The sequence below is a fragment of the Pan paniscus genome, chromosome 12 (genome assembly GCF_029289425.2).
Source record: "Pan paniscus chromosome 12, NHGRI_mPanPan1-v2.0_pri, whole genome shotgun sequence".
Lineage (NCBI taxonomy): Eukaryota > Metazoa > Chordata > Mammalia > Primates > Hominidae > Pan > Pan paniscus.
The window spans coordinates 82,212,545-82,232,607 of record NC_073261.2 but is presented as its reverse complement, the minus strand read 5'-3'; the positions used below and the strand labels follow the sequence as shown (position 1 = coordinate 82,232,607).

At 39.3% G+C, this 20,063-nt stretch overlaps 1 protein-coding gene across 6 annotated transcripts in view; it reads left to right on the top strand.

Moving 5' to 3' along the window:
• Positions 1–20,063, top strand: part of PPM1B (protein phosphatase, Mg2+/Mn2+ dependent 1B) — a 70,951-nt gene that overhangs the window by 20,673 nt on the left and 30,215 nt on the right. For 5 of the 6 annotated variants that reach the window (XM_034953042.3, XM_034953041.2, XM_055108023.2 and 2 more), the window contains exon 2: positions 17,403–18,262. The exons of the other annotated variant lie outside the window; for it this stretch is intronic. In XM_034953042.3, coding sequence (XP_034808933.1) covers positions 17,417–18,262 — 846 coding nt within the window. In that variant the 5' untranslated portion in view covers positions 17,403–17,416. The remainder of the gene's footprint in view (positions 1–17,402; positions 18,263–20,063) is intronic. 6 annotated transcript variants of the gene reach the window in all.

Below are 20,063 nucleotides of genomic sequence, written 5' to 3'. Positions count from 1 at the left end.
AGGCTGGAGTGCAGTGGCGCGATCTCGGCTCACTGCAAGCTCCGCCTTCCGGGTTCACACCATTCTCCTGCCTCAGCCTCCAGAGTAGCTGGGACTACAGGCATCCGCCACCGTGCCTGGCTAATTTTTTGTGTCTTTATTAGAGATGGGGTTTCACCGTATTAGCCAGTATGGTCTCGATCTCCTGACCTTGTGATCCGCCCACCTCGGCCTCCCAAAGTGCTGGCATTACAGGCGTGAGCCACTGTGCCCGGCCTAGTTCTTAGTTTTACCACTTGATAGTTGTGTGTCTTTGGCAAGTTCTTAACCTCATTGTATGTTTCCTTATTTGTAATGTAGTGATTATAATAGTACCTTCCTCATAGGATTATTGTGAGGATTAAATGAGTTCATGCCTGTAAATACGTTGAAACAATTCTTAGCACATAGAAAATGTCTGCTGCTCTAATAGGTATCCAGTGGTTGTTCTTTTTGATAGGACATTGACCTGTTAGCAGCATTTGACGCAGTTCATCACTTCCTCCTCTGTAAGCACATTTTTCTTTGTTGTCAGGGGTACCACACTGTTGGTTTTCCTCCCACAACTCTGGTTGCTGATTCTCAGTAATTTTTACTGCATTTTTTTTCATCTCTTGACCTTTAAATGTTGGAGTGCTCAAGAACTTAGTTCTTTAGTGTCTTCTCTTTTTAAATTATATTTACTCTGTTCTCAAGGGGTTTAAGTGGAGATTTAATTATCATATAAATGCCCCCAAATTTATGTCTTCATTCTTGATCCCACTCCTGAATGCTTTATTTCTGGATCCACCTTCCTGCAGTATCTCCACTGGACATATAATAGACATCTCTAACTGAACATGTTCAAAACTGACTACTTGATAGATTATGCCTCCCTTCTTCTCCCCTAAGTTGCTGTTGGCACAGACTAAATCAGGGGTTCTTAAGCTGGAGCCCACAGACCCACATAGGGATCTATCAGTAAAATTCAGGAGGATCATGTTTTTATTTTCACTAATCTCTAACTGAATTTTAACATTTTCTTCAATTATCAATGTAGTATAGCAATACTTTTTTACTTGTCTTCTTTAGAAGTCACATATTTCTATATCACTTTATAGTTGTTGCAGGTATCTTAAAATATTATTAAACTCACCACTACTTCAGAATTATGACACTTATTAGACCTGCCACTAGATACTATTGTGTTAGTGAAGAAGACATGTATTACTATGCCAAGTTTTAAAAAATATTTTGATAATGACTTTAATATTATTGGGTTTTATAGTAATCCTAATTATTGTATACATTTTATGCTTACCTGGCTTCTAAACTGTTTTGCCTGTTTTTACATTTCATTTAAATGGAATCATACATTGTATACTCTTTGATTTCTAGTTTCTTTCAGCATTGTTAATGAGATTCATCTAAGTTCCTGCCTATAGTTGTGTCTTGTAGAATTTGAAAAAGCATGACAAGTGACGTTAAATTAATTCCTCTTGTATGATACCTTGCCCTGTGTTGAGAACTGCTACTTTAAAGTTGATTAAGTGGTACTTTTCTGTTTTTGATATAGCCTGAATATATACTTTTCATAGGTCTGCATGTAGTTTGGTTTTTAGAGCACACTGTATGTATTCAGTGTGATAGATTTTTTTTCTCAGATTAAATTTGCGACTAAAGCAAAATACCACTGTCAACAAAGCTATTTCCGTTTTATGAACTATATTTTTCTTGTTGAAAGGCTTGGAGAGGGATAAGTTACACTGTTGTCCTGAGTTTGAAATTTCTAGCTGAGCTTTTGATTTAGGACAAGAAAATCTAAATTATTCTTGTATCTGGGGTCTCTCACTTATGATTTCAGAGAATCTGATTTACTGAATAAATTTGTTTTCATAATCTTGCTCTAATGTAGAGCTATAGTTTCCAGCTTTTGGAGAATTATTAAAAGTGACTAGCCTATTTTTATCAGTAACATCTCCTTGCCATTGGACCTGGGTGTGGTCAATGCCAATGTTATTCAGCAGTTATAATGAAAACTGTAAAATATCTCTTAAACAATTATTCAAGCCCTTTTGAATGTCAGTTATGATTTTGAAAATCTTAAGTGAATGCTACTACAGTTTATCAGAATTGATTTGGAAGGGGGAGGACTTAAATAATTTAATTCTGATGATACTAAGAATTGGAAGAAAGGATGTGAGCTACATGTTCTGTTTCTGTGAGTTTACTGATGGGTGGAGTTGTTTTTCTTTTGCTTCTCATTCAAGCAGTTTAGGATTTGATGCAGGTGTTTGTGAATGAGTATGTTCTGTAAGGTCCTGGAATGGTGTTATTAGTATGTGACTTTTCAAGCATCTCTTTGAACATAAGCTGGTTATTAGATTTTATTACTACTATCATTTATTTTAGCAATGTTTTATAATAATGAAAGCCATTAATCTACACATTGTCTAGGAACAGGCTGGAAGTGAAGAGTACTTGGCTATATCATAGAAATATTTCTTGGTAACACTTTGGAGTATATGTGGCATCAGTTAAATTTTGAAGATAGAAGCACATTATTTTAAGTATTTCATGTGTACAAGCTTTTTTTCTTTTGAGACAGGGTCTTGCTCTGTCATCGAGGCTGGAACACAGTCATATCATCTCAGCTCACTGCACCCTCCACCTCCTGGGCTCAAGCAATCCTCCCACCTCAGCCTCCCAGGTAGCTGGGGCTACAGGCGCACACCACCGTGCCCAGTTAATTTTTGAAGTTGTTTTTTTTTTTATAGAGACAGGGTCTCACTATGTTGCCCAGGCTGGTCTCAAACTGCTGGACTCAGGCAATCCACCCGCCTGAGCCTCCCAAAGTGCTGGGATTATTGGCGTGAGCCATTGTGCCTGGCCTGATTTTTAACTAAAAGGTTTATACAACTATTTAATGATTTTTCATTTAGACATTATCATTTGATTTTCTGCTGTGGAATGTCAAAGGAATTTTCTGTGGTCTAGTTTTGTTGATGAGAAGTCTCGTGCTATTTGGATTCTTCTTTTTGTGTAGATGACTTTCTAGCTCTACTCTTACCCCCAAAAGCTTAAATAAAATTTAATTGTAGTACAAAAAGCACATAATACAACATAACCATCTTAACCATTTTTAAGTGTACAGTTCATATCAGGCCATGGTTGCTGCAAAAAAGAAAAATAAGCATACAGTTCAGTAGTGTTAAGTATATTCACATTATTGTGCAACAAATCTCCAGAACTTTTTCATCTTGCAAAACTGAAACTCTATGCCCATTAAACAACAGCTTCCCCTTTCCCCTTCTACCTCCAGTCCATGGTAACTATCACTCTGCTTTCTTTTTCTATGAATTTGACTGTTTTAGATACCCCATGTAAGTGGAATCATGTAGTATTTGTCTTTTTGTGACTGACGTGTTGTCCATGTTGTAGCATGTGACGGGATTTGCTTCACTTTTTTTAAGGCTGAAGAATAATTCATTCTGTGTATATACTACATTTTGTTTATCCATTCGTTTGTCATTGGACATTTGGGTTGCTTCTACCTCTTGGCTGTTATGCATAATATGGGTACTACGATCATGGGTGTACAAATAGAAATGTCTCTTTGAGATCCCACTGTCATTTTTTTGGATACATACACAGAAGTGGCATTGCTGGATCATATGGTTGTTTTATTTATAATTTTTTGAAGAAGCACCATACTGCTTCCAAAAGCTTTTAAGTTTCTTTTAATTCTTGGCCATCTGAAAGTCCATAATGATCTGTCTAAACATGGGATCTCTCCCCTGCTCTGCCTCTCCGCCAAGCAGTAGGCTTTGAGTCTGAGTATTTGTATCTTCCCTCAGCTCTGAAAAATTATTTTTGTTTTATTGTTTCTTTGATAATTTCATTTCTTCTCAATTTCTGGAATATTTGGTCCAGCACTGCATTTCCTGGATTGAACCTCTGTGATGTTCACCTTTACTTTTTTTTTTTTTTTTTTTTGTAATGGAGTCTTGCTCTGTCGCCCAGGCTGGAGTGCAGTGGTGCGATCTTGGCTGACTGCAAGCTCCGCCTCCCGGGTTCATGCCGTTCTCCTGCCTCATCCTCCCGAGTAGCTGGGACTACAGGTGCCCGCCACCATGCCCGGCTAACTTTTTGTATTTTTCTTAGAGATGGGGTTTCACCATGTTAGCCAGGGTGGTCTCAATCTCCTGACCTCGCCATCTGCCCACCTCGGCCTCCCAAGGTGCTAGGATTACAGGCGTGAGACACCGCGCCCAGCCTTCACCTTTAAATTTTTTAATTTGATACACAGTCCAGGAGATTGCTTTGGCTTACTTTAACTTTCAAAAACCATCAAGAATTTTTGGGTTTTGTTTGTTTGTTTGTTTTTAAGAAGGGGGATGGATTGAGGCAGTCATGTTTAAATCTGAAAAGCAGTTTTTTTTGTACTATGTTCCATTTGTTAACATCCTGTTATTCTATGGAAGCCAGATGAAGTATCTTTTTGAATCTGAGGATTCTGATTTCTGATTTAAAAGAAGAAGTCTTCTTTGATTTAGTTTTTTCCTTCTCTTCTCCCAGTGTTTATCATGGCTTTAGTGCTGCTGCGTTTCTTTCTTTTTTTTTGAGACAGGGTCTTGCTTTGTTGCTCAGGCTGGAGTACAACAGTACGATCATGGCTCACTGCAGCCTCAACCTCCCAGGCTTAAGCAGTCCACCCATCTCAGCCTCCTGAATTGGCTGGGATCACAGGCACGTGCCAGCATGACTGGTTAATTTTTTAATCTGTCGTAGAGATGGGACTTTGCTGTGTTCCCTGGGCTGGTCTTCAACTCCTGGCCTCAAGCGATCCTCCTGCCTCAGCCTTCCAAAGTGCTAGGATTACAGGCATGAGCCACTATGCCCAGTTTGCCTGCCTGCCTGCCTGCTTTCCTTCCTTCCTTCCTTCCTTCCTTCCTTCCTTCCTTCCTTCCTTCCTTCCTTCCTTCCCTCCTTCCCTCCTTCCCTCCTTCCCTCCTTCCCTCCCCTTCCCACTCCCCTCCCCCTCCCCTCCCCCCACCTCCTCCCCCTCCCACTCTTTTCTTTCTTTTACTGGGATCACATAGCAACAGAGGAAGCAAGATAGAGAGGGGAGGTGCCAATTTGGGTTTTTTGTTGTTGTTGTTTTTCCCCCAAGCACTTCAGCCTTGATCTCCTGGGCTAAGGTAATCTTCCCACTTCAGTCTCCCGGGTAGCTGGGACTACAGGCATGCCGCCACCACACCTGGCTAATCTTTTTGTATTTTTTATGGAGATGAGGTTTCACCATATTGCCCAGGCTGGTCTTGAACTCCTGGGCTCAAGCAGTCCACCTGCTTCAGCCTCCCAAAGTGGTGGGATTACAGGTGTGAGCCACCATGCCCAGCCATGCTGCCTTTGTTTCTTCACATGCCTCATTATCCTTAGCTGTTTATACTTATTCTTAAATATGAATAGAGAATTCATCTTAAGTTTCTTGAGAAAAGACAGAACACTTCTGCTTTTTGTCTGTATGAGAGGAGACTGGGGTTGATGGTTCTCTATAACTTAGTTTCACCCTCATTCTTACTTGCAGGCATGATCCTATTTTACTACATCTGTGAACGTACTATGTCTGAGTTCTCAAACTGTCTAGGATTCCCTCCGCAGTTCTAACTTGCTAAGCTGCTGGTCCTTCCATTCTTTTTTATTTTTATTTATTTATTTATTTTCGAGAGCCTCTGTCGCCAGGCTGGAGTGCAATGGCGTGATCTCAGCTCACTGCAACCTCTGCCTGCCAGGTTCAAGCAATTCTCCTGCCTCAGCCTCCCAAGTAGCTGGGATTACAGGTGCCTGCCACCACGCCCGGCTAATTTTTTGTATTTTTAGTAGAGATGGGGTTTCGCCCTGTTGGCCAGGCTGGTCTCGAACTCCTGACCTCAGTTTATCCACCTGCCTTGGCCTCCCAAAGTGCTAGGATTACAGGCATGAGCCACTGTAGCCTGCCCATTGTTTTTTTTATTAATCACTGCTTCTATCTGCTTTATGGCTTCCAAAGGCTTTTGATATCTCTACCCATTGATGGCATACCTCTCGCCCCCATTTCCTGCTCTTAATTTTTCATTGCTTCGTGTTTTACACCTTTTTAAAATTTTTTCTTTACTAACATTTTGATGGCATGTTGGGAGGGATTAGAGATAAATGGCTTTGTTCCACCTGTCTTGAACTAGAAACACTTTTATCATGTGGATTGTATCTTGTGAATGTGAATGTTTTCATTATAAAAATATTTCACAAAAGATTAAGCTACCATTGGGCATTGTGGACAGATCATTATTTGATACTAGTAGAGTGGACAGATCATTATTTGATACTAGTAGAGAAATTTGAGTTTATTTGATTTTTTTTTTTTTTTTTTTTTTTTGAGACCGTCTTGCCCTGTTGCCCAGGCTGGAGTGCAATGGCCCAATCTCAGCTCACTGCAACCTCTGCCCCCAGGTTCAAGCAAGTCTCCTGCCTCAGCCTCTCGAGTAGCTGGGACTATAGGTGCCCGCCACCACATCCAGCTAATTTTTTTGTGTATTTTTAGTAGAGATGGAGTTTCACCATGTTGGCCAGGCTGGTCTCAAACTCTTGAAGTCAGGTGATCTGCCCGTCTCAGCCTCCCAAAGTGTTGGGATTACAGGCATGAGCCACTGTGCCTGGCCATGTATATTTGATTTTGAGAAAATATTGAAACTTACTCTCATGTCTTTTTTTCCTGTATCACTTTTTGAAGCTTTTCTCCCCTTTGCTTGTTCTTACTTTTTAAGGCATTTTTTTCCATTTCTTTTGAAAGTAATTTTAAAGAACTCTCAAAAAATTTAGTAGGCAGATACATTTAAATGAGTTGATCTTTTATTTGTAAGCGTTAGACCAGGCGTCTGTTAAAACAGAAGTGACATTTATTTTGGCTAAACAGTTTCTGTTCTACATATGTGTTTACATAGCATTTTCACACTCCATAAATTGAACAGCGCAAGTACCCATATTTTTGTTGACTAAGTTTTACTGTAATATTTGTCAAGGAAATGGGTATTTAATGACCATTTAATAATAAAATAAATTGTACAATTATTGTGTTGAAATAAGATTTTACTGAGACATGAACTGTTGTTATATCAGTGTGTGCAGCTTATTTGAATAGTCTTGCAGCATGAACATTTTTGCTTCTTAACATAAGGATCCATGTTCTCATCACTAAGATTTAACAGACATTAACATTTTGCTGTTTGCTTCAAATTGATCTCAGAGACATGTTAACCAACTTTAAATATTACCACTTCACTATTTCCCTAGAAGTAAGTACTATCAAGTTGGTGTTAGTAGTTTTAGTGTTTATACAACTCAAGCATGTTTTTAAATACTTTTGCCACATATTCATGTATGTAAACTAATCTATTGCTTTGTAAATTTTATTTGTGTTTTTGTTTTTTTGAGACGGAGTCTCGTTCTGTTGCCCAGGCTGGAGTGCAGTGGAGTGATCTCGGCTCACTGCAACCTCTGCATCCCAGGTTCAAGCTATTCTCCTGCCTCAGCCTGCCGAACAGCTGAGATTACAGGTGCCCGCCACTATGCCTGGTTAATTTTTTTCTATTTTTAGTAGAGATGGGGTTTCACCATGTTGGCCAGGCTGGTGTCGAACTCCTGACCTTGTGATTCGCCTGCCTCAGCTTCCCAAAGTGCTGGGATTACAGGCGTGAGCCACCGCTCCCAGCTTCTGCTTTGTAAGTTTTATAACTTTGCATAATGGCATCATACTGTATGTATCATTTTCCAGCTACTTTGTTTTGATTTACTCATGGTGATACAAGTTAATGTAATCTATACTTTTAAATTCTGTAGAGATTTACATTGTATCAGCATTATTGTATGCTTCTGCTTGTATATATGTGAAAATTTCTCTGGGTGGATACTCTATAACCAACAATTCTCCAGGAAATTATATGCATTTTTATTCTACCAAATATCACTCTGGAGATTTCTCATGCTGTTTGGGTTCTTAATTCTTTATGTGTGACTTATTTTTTCCCCTTTTTCCCCTCTGGGAAATTTTAGGTTTTATCTTTATCACCAGTGTTTTGAAATTTCAGTTGCTTTTTGTGTCTCTGTATGTGTGTGTGGTTGGTTCTACTTTCAGTCCTGACACTTAGGGTGTTTAGTTCTCTTTCCTTTTCTTCTTCTTTCTGTAATAACTGATCCTGCAGCTTTCTTAGTTTTATTCTTTACTACTTTGAGTCTGTTTGGTTTTTGTGAAGGGGAGGGGTCTGGGGGATTTTACTTTGGATTTTTTTTTTTTAGTTTGATTTTCTAAACTTTTATTGACAATTTTCTGTCATTTTAATTATTTTTATTTTATGTTATTTTATGTTATGTTATTGTATTGTATTGTATTGTATTGTATTGTATTGTATTGTATTGTATTGTATTGTATTGAGATGGAGTCTCGCTCTGTCGCCCAGGCTGGAGTGCAGTGGCACGATCTCAGCTCACTGCAACCTCCATCTCCTGGATTCAAGCGATTTTCCTGCCTCAGCCTCCCGAGTAGCTGGGATTACAGCCCACAAACCATGCCCGGCTAATTTTTGTATTTTCAGTAGAGATGGGGTTTCGCCATGTTGGCCAGGGTGGTCTCAAACTCCTGACCTCAGGTGATTTGCCTACCTCGGCCTCCCAAAGTACTGGGATTACAGGCGTGAGTCACTGTGCCTGGCCTGTCATTTTTATTTTTAAAATGTTTTCTTTAACTTGACATTATAATCTTACATATGTAGTAGGTATAAAATGATGTTATAACATATGTATGCAGTGTAAAATGATTGAATCAAGCTAATGAACGTATCTATCACCTTAAATAATTATTATTTATTCCACCTGTCTAACCACAACTTTCTATCCTTTGACCAACATCTCCCCATTTTGCACCACCCTCCCAGCCTCTGGTAACTACCATTCTACTCTCTGCTTCTGTGAGTTTGATTGTTTTAGATGTCACATGCAAGTGAGAATATACAATATTTGTCTTTCTATTCCTGGCTTATTTTACTTAGCATAATATCCTCCGGGTTCATCCATGTTGTTGTAAATGACAGAATTTCCTTCTTTTTTTAAGGCTGAACAGTATTCCATTGTGTATATATACACCACATTTTCTTTATCCATTCATTCATTGATGGACACTTAGGTTGATTGCATAACTTGGTTTTGGTAAATAATGCCACAGTGAACATGGGAGTGCCGATACTTCTTCCACATACTGAATTCAGTTCCTTAGGGTTATATACCCAGAAGTGGGATTGCTGGATCATATGGTAATTCTGGTTTTAGTTTTTTGAAGAATAGATAGTTGTCCAGAATTACTGTAATAATTTATATAACCACCATCAGTGTACAAAGGTTCAGTTTTCTCCATATCCTTACCAATACCTGTTATCTTTTCCTAATAGCCATTCTGAGAGGTGTGAGATGATATGTCATTGTGCCTTTAATTTGCGTTTCCCTGATGATTAGTGAGGTTGAGCATTTTTTCACATATCTATTGGCCATTTGTATGCCATTTTAATTTCAAAAAGCACTTTTCTTTCCTCTGAATTTTTTTTTTTTTTTTTTTAAATTTTTTAGAGACATGTTGTCACTCTGTTACCCAGGCTGAAGTACAGTGGCCCATCACTACAGTCTTGAACTCCTGGGCTAAGGCAGTCCTCCCGCTGCAGCTTCCCTAGTAGCTAGGACTACATGTGCTTGCTACTGTACCCAGCTAATTAAAATTTTTTTTCTTTCTTTTTTTTTTTTTTTTTTTGAGAGACAGAGTCTCGCTCCATTGCCCAGGCTGGAGTGCAGTGGTACGATCTCAGCTCACGGTAACCTCCGTCTCTCAGGTTCAAGTGATCCTCCTGCTTCAGCCCCCCAGTAGCTGGGATTACAGGCACGTGCCACCATGCCCGGCTAATTTTTGTAATTTTAGTAGAGATGGGGTTTTACCGTGTTGGCCAGGCTGGTCTCGAACTCCTGACGTAAGGTGATCCACCCGCCTCGGCTTCCCAAAGTGCTGGGATTACAGGCGTGAGCCACTGTGCCCGGCATAAAAAAATTTTTTTTTATAGAGACAGAGTCTCACTTTGTTGTCCAGGCTGGTCTCGAGCTACTGGCCTCAAGCAATCCTCCTACCTTGAACTCCCAAAGCCCTGGGGTTGCAGGCATGAACTACTGCATCACCCAGCCTGGTTTTGTTTATTTGTTTGTTTGTTTGTTTGTTTGTTTTTAATATCTTTTTGGTTCACGAATAGAATACTTTTTTATTTCTCTTAAGGATTTTTTTTTCCCTAGTCCTTGCATGGTTTTTTCCTTCTGATTCCTTTTTCTTTGTTTGATTTATTTTGCTTTTCATGTTGTATGTTTCCTTTCAGTATCTGGTAATCTTTGGATAGCTCCTCATATTTAAGTGTAGCCCTGACAGCCTTGACAGGGATGTCATTTGATAGGCCTCGCTGTGGGATGATTGTGGAGACCAAGCATTTTATGGAGTATTCCTGTGTGTAAGTAATCTGTGGGTACTTTCTCTGGGACTAGTGAATTTCCTCAGAGAGCAATAGAGCTGTTGCCTGCTTGTGGTTTCCTTGATTTCTGGGAGTTGGTAAAGAAGGCTGAGCAGGCCGGGCGTGTTGGCTCATGCCTGTAATCCCAGCACTTTGGGAGGCCGAGGCGGGCGGATCACGAGGTCAGGAGATCAAGACCTTCCTAGCTAACACGGTGAAACCCCGTCTCTACTAAAAATAGAAAAAATTAGCCAGGCGTGGTGGCGGGCGCCTGTAGTCCCAGCTACTTGGGAGGCTGAGGCAGGAGAATGGTGTGAACCTGGGAGGCGGAGCTTGCAGTGAGCCGAGATCGCGCTACTGCACTCCAGCCTGGGCGACGGAGGAAGACTCCATCTCAAAAAAAAAAGAAGGCTGAGCAGGCTGAGCATATCAGCATTCATTATGCAAATTTATAGTTTATATCACTGGTTTTCTGTAAGGCTTCTTACTCTGGTCCTCAGCTAAATCTGCTATCTCTAAACCCAGAGTCTCTATAGTTCACTCTTTGCAAGATAAACCTCCAGTCTTTTGCTTTTTTTTTTTTTTTTTTTTTTTTGAGACGGGGTCTTACTCTGTCACCCAGGCTGGAGTGCGGTGGCGCAATCACTGCAACCTCCACCTCTCAGGTTCAAGTGATCTTCCTGCTTCAGCCTCCTAAGTAGCTGGGATGACAGGCGCTTGCCACCACACCGGGGCTAATTTTTGTATTTTTAGTAGAGACAGGGTTTCACCATATTGGCCAGGCTGATCTCAAACTCCTGACCTCAGGTGATCTGCCCTCCTCGGCCTCCCAAAGTGCTGGGATTACAGGCGTGAGCCACCCCACCTGGTCTTTTTTTTCTTTCTTTTTTTTTTTTCAAGAGACAGGGTCTCACTCTGTCGCTCAGGCTAGAGTATAGTGGCATGATCATAGTTCACTACAGCCTCAATCTCTTGGGCTCAAGTGATCCTCCTGCCTCAGCCTCCCAAGTAACTGGTGCTGCAGGCATACGCCACCATGCTAGGCTAATATTTTTCCCCAATTTTTTTTTGGTAGAGATAGGGTCTTGCTATGTTGCCCAGGCGGCCTCGAACTCCTGGCCTCCAGTGATCCTCCCAGCTAGGCGTCCCAAAGTGCTTGGATTCCAGGCATGAGCCACCATGCCCAGCCCAGACATGTATTAAAACTACCAAACAGGCCAGGTGTGGTGGCTCACACCTGTAATTCCAGCACTTTTGAGGTGGGAGGATTGCTGGAGGCCAGGAGTTCAAGGCTGCAGTGGTCTGTGATTGTACCACTGCACTCCAACATGGGTGACAGAGCAAGATCCTGTCTCTAAAAATAAAAAATACATGTCTGCAACCTATTTAGTAATCTTCTCCTTTGAGTGGTGGGGTCTACGTTCCTTTGTCTTCAATCTGAACAAGACTTAGTGACTTTCTTGTAACCAATAATGCAGCAGAAGTGACTTCTGAGGGTGGGTCAGAAAATACCATGTACCTCTGCCTGGGAAACCAGGTGACATGTAAGAAGCCTGACCGTGTTGAAATCCTCAAACTGGAGAGGCCACATACAGAAGATACTCCTTGGGACAGTCTCAGCTAAATTCCTAGCCAACATCCCTCATCAGCTGCCTATCATGTTAAGTGAGCTTTCAGGTGACCTTCTCCCCAGCCAGTATTTGTATGCAGTAATATGAGAAAACCCAAGTGAGAACTGTCCACTTGAACCCTTACAATTAATGAGCCAATACTGATACATTGTTAACTAAAGCCCATAAAGCCCATTCTTTATTTGCATTTTCTTAGTTTTAACCTAATGTCCTTTTTCTACCCATTAAGGATGTACCACGTTACATTTAGTCATCATGTCTCCTTAGGCCCCTGTTGGCTGTGGCAGTTTCTCAGGCTTTTCTTGTTTTTTATCGCCTTGACAATTTTGAGGAGTACTGGTCAGATATTTTGTAGGATATCCTTCTATTGGAGTTTCTGTAATGCTTTTCTTATGATTAGACGGGGTTATTATGGATTTTGTTTTGGAGGAAGACCACTGAGGTACAGTGCCTTTCTCATTAGATTATGCCAAGAATATAAACCGTTGATGTCAAGTTTGATTACCTGGCTGAGGTAGTGTTTGTCAGATTTCTCCACTGTAGAGTTATTCTCTCCCTCGTTTTCATTTTGTACTTTTTGAAAAGAAAATAACTGCCCAATCCACCCTTATGGGGTGGGAAGTTGTGCTTGACCTATTTGAAGGTGGAAGATCTACATAAACTGTTTGGCATTCTTCTGCATTAAAGGTTTGTCTGGTATCCCCATTCATTTACGTATTCAGTCCTTTATTTTTATCAGCAAAGACTCATGAATGTTTGTACTATGGGTTATAATCCAATATTACGTTATTTTGTTGCTCAGATTGTTTATCCATTAAAAAAGAAAATGATCTGTCATAGACCAAGAGTGGTTATAACATCTCAGAAATAGAATCACTGGATCGGAGTTTCCAATTATTATATAATCTTGGTATTTTTAGGATACATTTCTAAGCCACCTTAGCATGTTTGGCAAAATCACAGGTGGAGAGATTTTCCATAGCCAGTCTACCTTGCTTGTACTACACTGTACTTGGAATGACTTAACTGAGGCTTACCTTTTAGTTTTCATTTTTTAAATAAACTTTTAATGTTGAAATAATTTCAGATTTACAGAAAAGTTTGCAAAGGTAGTACAGAGTCTTCCCCATCTACCCCCTACCCAGTTTCCACTAACGTTAACTTTTTTTTTGAGACAGGGTCTTGCTGTGTCACCTGTCATACCACTGGAGTGCAGTGGTATAATCAGGGCTCACTGCAGCCTCAACCTCCCAGGCTCCGGAGATCTCCCACCCCAGCCTCCTGAGTAACCCAGGCTACAGCTGTGCGCCACCATGTCTGGCTAATTTTTAATTTTTTGTAGAAATGGAGTCTCATTATGTTGTCCAGGCTGATCTCGAACTCCTGGGCCCAAGTGATTCTCCTACCTTGGCCTCCCAAAGTGTTGAGATTACAGGCATGAGCTACCACACTTGGCCACTAATGTTAACTTTTTGCATTTACTGTAGTGCATTTATCAAAAACTAAAAAAAACTAACATTACTCTTCTGTTAACTAAACTCTAGTCTTTGGATTTCACCAGTTTTTCTAGTAATTCTGTTTATCTGTGTCAGTATCCAGTCAGGGATATGACATTGAGTTGCCTTTTGAGCCCCTGAACATTTATATAACTATTATTTATTTTTTAAAAGGAAGAAAAAAGCTTGCAATACATTAGCCACTGAAGCCCAGAGTTTGAGAATGCAAGATTTAGGCTAGTCTTAATAGGTTCGATTTCTGATTAGCCACTTAGTTGTGTTGTCTGGATACCCTAGGTATCCCAGTTTTCTCAAGGTAAAATGAGAATATAAATAGTGCTAACCTTAATAAGTTGTTATTAGAATTAAATGATATAGTGTATATCAGTATCTTAGTGTAGTGCCTGACATATAGAACTCATTAAAAAATGAGGCATTGTTATCGCTATTTATGTTACTTTTCTAGTCGAAAGAGCAACTTACTAGCCTTCAGAAACCTTTGGGAAAAATTTTATCCATGAGCCTTAAGCATCCCTAACACCACCGCATTTTCTTTGATAGGAAGCAGATGGGATTGACAGATTGTGCTGTTCTTAAGCAAGGCTTGCCAATGTCCATGTGCCCCCTCTAAAAAAGTGTGCCAAGTGCAGTAAGGAGGAGAATTTTGAAGTATTTGGTCGTCTTTTCTTGAAGTTTTATGATTTTTTGTTTGTTTGTTTTTGAGACGGAGTCTTGCTCTGTTGCCCAGGCTAGAACAGTGGCACGATCCCGGCTCACCACAACCTCTGCCTCCCAGGTTCAAGCAGTTCTCCTGTCTCAGCCCCCCAAGTAGCTGGGATCACAGGCACCCACCACCATGCCCGGCCAATTGTTGTATTTTTAATAGAGACGGGGTTTCACCATGTTGACCAGGCTGGTCTCAAACTCTTTGCCTCAAGTGATCCACCCGCCTCAGCCTCCCAAAGTGTTGGGATTACAGGCATGAGCCACCGCACCCAGCCTGAAGATTTTTTATTAAAGGTTTCCCTGATAATTGTTTGCTTTTTTGATATTTGTTCTTCTAAAGAGTAGAATTTAAATTAGTTAATGTTTGTGAAGCATTTAAGACAGAGCCTACCACAGAACAAGCACTACAGAAGTATTTGCTTATTCCTTGGTCCCTCAAATAAGATAAAAGCGTAACATAATGTGCCTCTGTTACAAAAATGAAACGAAATAATAAGAGGTACGAGGGCCATTAACTCTCTCAGATTACTTCCCTGGTTGTCTCTGCAGGGGCTTGGTTTCGGACCAGACCTATGTGCAGTCTGCCCCATCATGCTCTTAAGACTGTTGAAGATTCTTACTTTTGGTCATAGGGCTGGTAAAAGTGCAGGTAGTGTCTGGCATTTGTAATTAGTAGGGAATAAAGGGAGAATGAATTAGTTTAAGCAGTTTTTTCACTACGTATTTTGCAGTTGAAAATTTCATTACAATCACATGTATCCCATATATGGCTACTAGGAAGAAATGGTCCTGGCCAGGCGTGGTGGCTCATGCCTGTGATCCTAGCACTTTGGGAGGCCGAGGTGGGCAGATCACAAGGTCAGGAGTTCAAGACCAATCTGGCCAACATAGCGAAACCCCATCTCTACTAAAAATACAAAAAATTAGCTGGGTGTGGTGGCGCGTGCCTGTAACCCCAGCTACCCGGGAGGCTGAGGCAGGAGAATGGTGTGAACCTGAGAGGCGGAGGTTGCAGTGAGCCGAGATTGTGCCGTTGCACTCCAGCCTGGGCGATAAAGCGAGATTCCATCTCAAAAAAAAAGAGCCGGGTGTGGTGGCACGTGCCTGTAGATCTCAAAAAAAAAAAAAAAAAAAAAAAAAATTGAGCCAGGTATGGTGGCACGTGCCTGTAGTCCCAGCTACTTGGGTGGCTGAAGCAGGAGAATGGCTTGTGAACCTGGGAGGCGGAGGTTGCAGTGAGATGGCACCACTCAACAGAGTGAGACTGCATCCCCTCACCCCCCAAAAAAGAAAGAAAAGTGATTTAGTAAATACAGCCAACAATTCTGTTTGATTTGCATTTAAGTATCTTTTAAAGTTGCCTTTCAGATGAAATAGCCTATACAAGCAAGCATATAAAAATGTACTTAGAACTAGGCTTTAAAATCATTGTATCACAGAGAATTAAACCAGCATGTTCAAAAGTAATCAAGCATATTCTATTACATTGCTCTCAGTACAAAATATGACATTCTGCTGATAGAATGAAAAATAATTTTTACATGATTTTAATCTTATCCTTTCAGGACTCTTTTTCTATAAATACATTTGTAATTTATTAATACAGTATCACATATAACCCAGGAAAATTATAAAACTGGTATGTAACTTATATTTACATATGTATATCGAGTGGTTCATCAGATTTTTAAAAATGGGGATATGTAATTTTATTGTAAAGTTCAATAATGATCATACCTGGAAAAAATCTCACAAAGATACGTAGACCCAAATGGAGGTAAATTGATCTAGACCAGTGTCTCTCAAAACTTTAAATCACCAGCATGCTTTTTTGATGATTCCATCTAAGATCTATTGAAAAAAATCCTTAGGTGTGGGAATAGGGCTATGGAGTCTGCATTTTGAGCAGATATAACAGCAAACATTTTATGGTGTTTATTGTGTTTTAAGTGCTGTTTTAAGCACTTTACATTGACTCATTCTTCACAGCAGCCCTATGAGGTATAGCTATAGGTGACTAAGAAATTTGCCCAAGGTCACCTAGTTAGAGTGTAGGGTTAGCATTGTATGTAGAAAACATACCAGAGAATTCTTTTGCATACTTTTGGGAACCATTACTCTAAGTCTAATCTAAGTCATTTGAAATTGGGAAAGCTTTATTCTATAAAATAGTAAAGTTGGGTAGGCGGGGAGAGGGTGATGCATAGTAGTACTTTCCAGTTCTAAGGATTTTAAGTCTTTGTCAGTCAACACTGGGTAGCTACTTCATGGATTTTAAGTTCAGCAAAGTGAAGTCCATTTTTTAGCACCATGTTAAAGGTATGTTTTTAACAGAATCAAAGTAATGATAAGGTTTTCAGTTTTATAGATATATAGTAAAAGTGATAAAACCAAATGTGTGTAGAATGGAGATTTTTATGTTTTAATTGAATTTTGGGGTTGTCTTTAGGTTCACTGGGAGGAGAAATCTTGATTTCAATACTTGCTTTTGAAAGTCTTCTAAAATATATTAGTATACCTTCCTACCTTGATTTATTGAACAAGATGACTCACTGTTTTGAATATTCTCATTGTCCAGTCTTCTGTAAACTTACATGTCGAACCCTAGACTCACCTTGTAAATTAAATCAGAATAAAATTATTAACGAAGTTTTATTTCTTGTTTTTTCCTTTCTCCTAGAACAGTGGTCTCAACGTGGCTGCACATACAAGTCACCAGAGAGGCTTTTAAAAGATGATATCTGTGTCCCATCCCTAGGGATTCTGATTTAATTGGTCTGATTATTCTTACGCGCTAGGGCTGAGAAACCACTGTTCTGTAGGATGTAGGGGAGGAAATTTCTTGGGCTTTTGTTGTTGCTCCCGTAAATTAGGATAATACAAAAAAAAATACTTGAGGTAGGAGTTACTAGACTATAGAGGGAATATTGTAGATACATTTTCTGTCAAATTTAAACATTTAACACCTGCATTTTTTATTTCAGATTTATTGCTAAACATGGGTGCATTTTTGGATAAACCCAAAACTGAAAAACATAATGCTCATGGTGCTGGGAATGGTTTACGTTATGGCCTGAGCAGCATGCAAGGATGGAGAGTGGAAATGGAAGATGCACACACAGCTGTTGTAGGTATTCCTCACGGCTTGGAAGACTGGTCATTTTTTGCAGTTTATGATGGTCATGCTGGATCCCGAGTGGCAAATTACTGCTCAACACATTTATTAGAACACATCACTACTAACGAAGACTTTAGGGCAGCTGGAAAATCAGGATCTGCTCTTGAGCTTTCAGTGGAAAATGTTAAGAATGGTATCAGAACTGGATTTTTGAAAATTGATGAATACATGCGTAACTTTTCAGACCTCAGAAACGGGATGGACAGGAGTGGTTCAACTGCAGTGGGAGTTATGATTTCACCTAAGCATATCTACTTTATCAACTGTGGTGATTCACGTGCTGTTCTGTATAGGAATGGACAAGTCTGCTTTTCTACCCAGGATCACAAACCTTGCAATCCAAGGGAAAAGGAGCGAATCCAAAATGCAGGAGGCAGCGTGATGATACAACGTGTTAATGGTTCATTAGCAGTATCTCGTGCTCTGGGGGACTATGATTACAAGTGTGTTGATGGCAAGGGCCCAACAGAACAACTTGTTTCTCCAGAGCCTGAGGTTTATGAAATTTTAAGAGCAGAAGAGGATGAATTTATCATATTGGCTTGTGATGGGATCTGGGATGTTATGAGTAATGAGGAGCTCTGTGAATATGTTAAATCTAGGCTTGAGGTATCTGATGACCTGGAAAATGTGTGCAATTGGGTAGTGGACACTTGTTTACACAAGGTATGTAAACTTTTTTGTCATTAAAATAACATGTTAATTTTGAAAAGTTACGGTAGGTAAAGTTAAGCTAACTTAAAATTTTAAAACTTTTAATATTTTCACAGAAGCTGTATATTTTGAAATACTTTACCAGAAATGAAACCATTGTTTTCTTTGCCATCCCTGTTTGTCCCAGCCTTCTAATTTGAAAATTAAGCTTGATAAATTTGAAGCATTTGTTGTCATTTAAGTACTTCATAGCTTGTTGCTGTAGCAAAAGCATTTACACAGAGTGACTTTTTCTTGACATTGGCAGTAACCATCTTATGCCTGATTATGAAGCAGCTTGATAAAATATGTATATAGTAGAATTCTGTACTAGATATTACTAAAAGATCAAGAGCCATGTGAAATATTGGAAGATGTACTAGATGCCTAGCCTGTATAAAATTTAGTCCTGAGTCTCCTAGCAGTGAAGACAAAAACTGAAATAAAAATATGGGTTGTATATTTCTCATTGTCTTCTAAAAGCAGCTCTTATCTGGCAATACAATCTAAAAAGGATTTACATGTGGCTCTCTATGTAAGTAATACATGACTTGGATAGTATCTTTTGTAGAAGATAAAATTCTTTTCATATAGATGTTTTTATTATTTCTGATTAAAAACCAAAGGCTTATATAAAACATAATCTTGTGAAAAATTCCTGTGGAACACTAAAGTTTATTTAGATTTGTAATTTTGTATGAATCATTGCTTGATACGGTAATAGAAAAAAAGTCCAGAGTAATAGATAATTGGCAATCCTTTGAATATCTTTAAAATACTCAGTTGTTTCAAGTGGGTTTTTGACAGCATCTATATATAATTCAATTAAAATTTGAGTTATCTGGCCAGTGTCTGGAGTGTGTAAGTATTTGACTGAAAAGATACCAAGGTAAAACTGACCTTTAGTTATATGAAATAAATAAAGGGTTTGACTTATTTATTCTGTCTAGATTAGAACCATTGTATCTCCCTACTCCAAAATGTACTGTGGAAGGTATGGGCATAACCAGAAAGTTTTTCAGAAAGGATCTCTGGGTCTCTGGAAATGCCCAGATTTTGGTTAAATACCGATTTATTTTTAATAGAATGGAAAGAGGCAGTTTTAAAAACAGAAGATTTGAAGGCCGTTCTTGTCAGTGGACAGCCTTTTTCTGAAAGGATTTTAATGATGGTACCTCTAGCTCCTCTGATTTTTATTTTTAACACACTGTATCTTTTTACTTCTGGGTGAGTTAAGTAAAGAAGTATTGATGGTTGTCAGTGATCAAATAGTAAGTGGGTCTAAAATTAATGTATTTGTCTTTGAAGTCTAAATGAAGCAATTCTGACCTGTAGATTTTTGAGACAAGCATAGGCATATGTTTGTTGCCTGACTAGCTAATGAAAACAGCATTTTCCCCAATTATAAAAAAAAAAAGGTATATACTTATTATTGGAAAAAAAATCCAGATGATGAAGAAAATATAGAGAAACACCCAAAATTTTGCCATCCACCCTAAGTCAGCTACTTTAATTGTTGTGGTGTATATTGTTCCAGTCTTTTCTGCCTTCCTGCGATTGTGTGAATTTTTATAAAACCGAGATGATTATACTTGTTATTCTACAGCCTGCCTTTTCCAACAATATATTGTAGAGAGATCTCCATGCCTATAAGTATTGATCTGTATCATTTTTCTTGGCTGCATAGTATTTTATTGAAAGAATGAGGTTGTGAGGGAATAGCCAAAAAATCTATTAGGTCTGTAATTTGGACTAAGGAAAGAAGTTTGTGTTA